Below are 1,844 nucleotides of genomic sequence, written 5' to 3' on the forward strand. Positions count from 1 at the left end.
ACATGACCTTCTCATGTCAGAATTAACAATCGCATAGTAAGAGTATATTAGATGTCTAAACAATTTATCGTAAACTGTGAAATTGGTTTAGGGTAATTATTGAATTGGAGTATTTGGTTGAACTTTTAAATTGGAGATATTTTCAATAACCTATAACCAATATTACATAATACGCCGTATTTCCATAACTAACTTCAAATAACTGACTCCACCGCCGCACATAACTCCGCCGCCTCACCACATCAGTTTCCATCGGACGGAAAATGGCTGATTCGAAGATGAAGTACGACCTTCCTTTTATCCCAGACGATCTGATTTCCGATCATATCCTTCCCCGACTTTCGGTAAGGTCCCTAATTCGATTCAAATCCGTTTGCAAAAGTTGGTTACATGTAATTTCTAGCCCATCCTTTTTGGAATCCCATCTACTTCAGTCATTATCATATCGTACTTGTTTTTTTCAAGGGGTCAGACGAGGAGAAATAATAGTTCGTCTCGGAGGACCGCCAATGAATGCTTTCTACAAAATTGACGAAGATAATAACATTGGTAATATTTAAGTTCAATTGGATGTTCATAGGAAAATACAATTGGATCTTGAAATATTCCATCCTCATTGTTTCGTAGGATCTTGTAATGGGTTGTTATGCTTATATGTTGATTGTGGTGTTTGGTTTAAAAAGAATTTTATCTTGTGGAACCCAGCTATCAAAAGTTGTCGCGTTATTGAAACGTCGTGCGTTGATCACCTAACTAGATGTGGTTTTGGTTATGCATATAATATTGATGATTATAAGATATTTGCTTCATTTCAATCTCTTCAAAGAGATGAAGATACAACCCAAATCCCAGCTTGGGTATTTGAGGTTAGTAGTGGTAAATGGAATCCGGTACTTAATTTCCCATCTGATGTTGGATATTGTAACACGGGTTATGTTAAGGCTGTTTATAGTGCTGATCATCTGTATTGGATTGTGGAAGATAATCACATTATGAGTTTTTATTTGATGGATAATAAATTCAAAGAGGTGAAATTCCCAGCCGTTGAAAATATTAGTTTCAAGCTTTATGTTAGTGATGGGTGTTTGACTTTGTTTTCTTATTGTGCTGAACATGATGAGCGCAATCAGGATGACGACATATGGAGATTGGTTCAACCTCAATCTGGTAATTGCGATTCTTGAGTGAAGTGGTGCACGATCAGTTGCACCTTCCCAAGTATTCTAGCATTTTCACCAACCGACAAATGTTTGGTACATCCTCGTTTTGGGGAGATACAGGTGGTTGACCATGTTTTAGGTGATGTTGAACATGTCGAAGGTATCCCTTTTCACAATTTCCTGATGGACGTAGTTAGTCATGTGGAAAGCCTTGTTTCACCCTTTTATCCCCTAAAGGTTTAGAGGCATGAATAATTATCTGTAATCATATTTTGTAATATTGGCAAGATTTTTAGCCAATTTATGTTTAGAACTAAGTTTGTGAAATGGATTTGGGATCTACGTTATACTCTTATGTTCAATTATATTTGGAATACCTTATTATCGTGTATTTGGAATGCCTTATTATCGTTTATTTGGAATGCCTTACGAGGGAGAGACTATGTTTTACCAAGTTCCTATTTATGATGATTGTTCTGGGTATATATTTTAGGAGTCATGTACAATTATATATATAACATACTAATCTTTTAAAAAATAAGATTAATGATTTTTCACTAATATAAAATGTCAACTTGTTATACTACTGCCATTCCTAATTACTCGTTACTACTTGTTATACATCATGATTTAATGGTTTATGGTTTAGGGTATGGTGTCTGGGGTGTGGGGTCTTGGGTAAAG

At 35.5% G+C, this 1,844-nt stretch overlaps 1 protein-coding gene across 1 annotated transcript; it reads left to right on the top strand.

The window, feature by feature from the left end:
* Nucleotides 1-509: 509 nt before the first annotated feature.
* On the top strand, nt 510-1,184 carry LOC110794176 (F-box/kelch-repeat protein At3g23880-like). Its single transcript, XM_021999125.1, has 2 exons — nt 510-549; nt 628-1,184. The coding sequence occupies exons 1-2, from the start codon at nt 510-512 to the stop codon at nt 1,182-1,184; spliced, it is 597 nt and encodes a 198-aa protein (XP_021854817.1).
* The last annotated feature ends 660 nt before the right edge of the window (nt 1,185-1,844 follow it).

This window comes from Spinacia oleracea, chromosome 2 (assembly GCF_020520425.1).
Source record: "Spinacia oleracea cultivar Varoflay chromosome 2, BTI_SOV_V1, whole genome shotgun sequence".
Classification (NCBI taxonomy): Eukaryota; Viridiplantae; Streptophyta; class Magnoliopsida; order Caryophyllales; family Amaranthaceae; genus Spinacia; species Spinacia oleracea.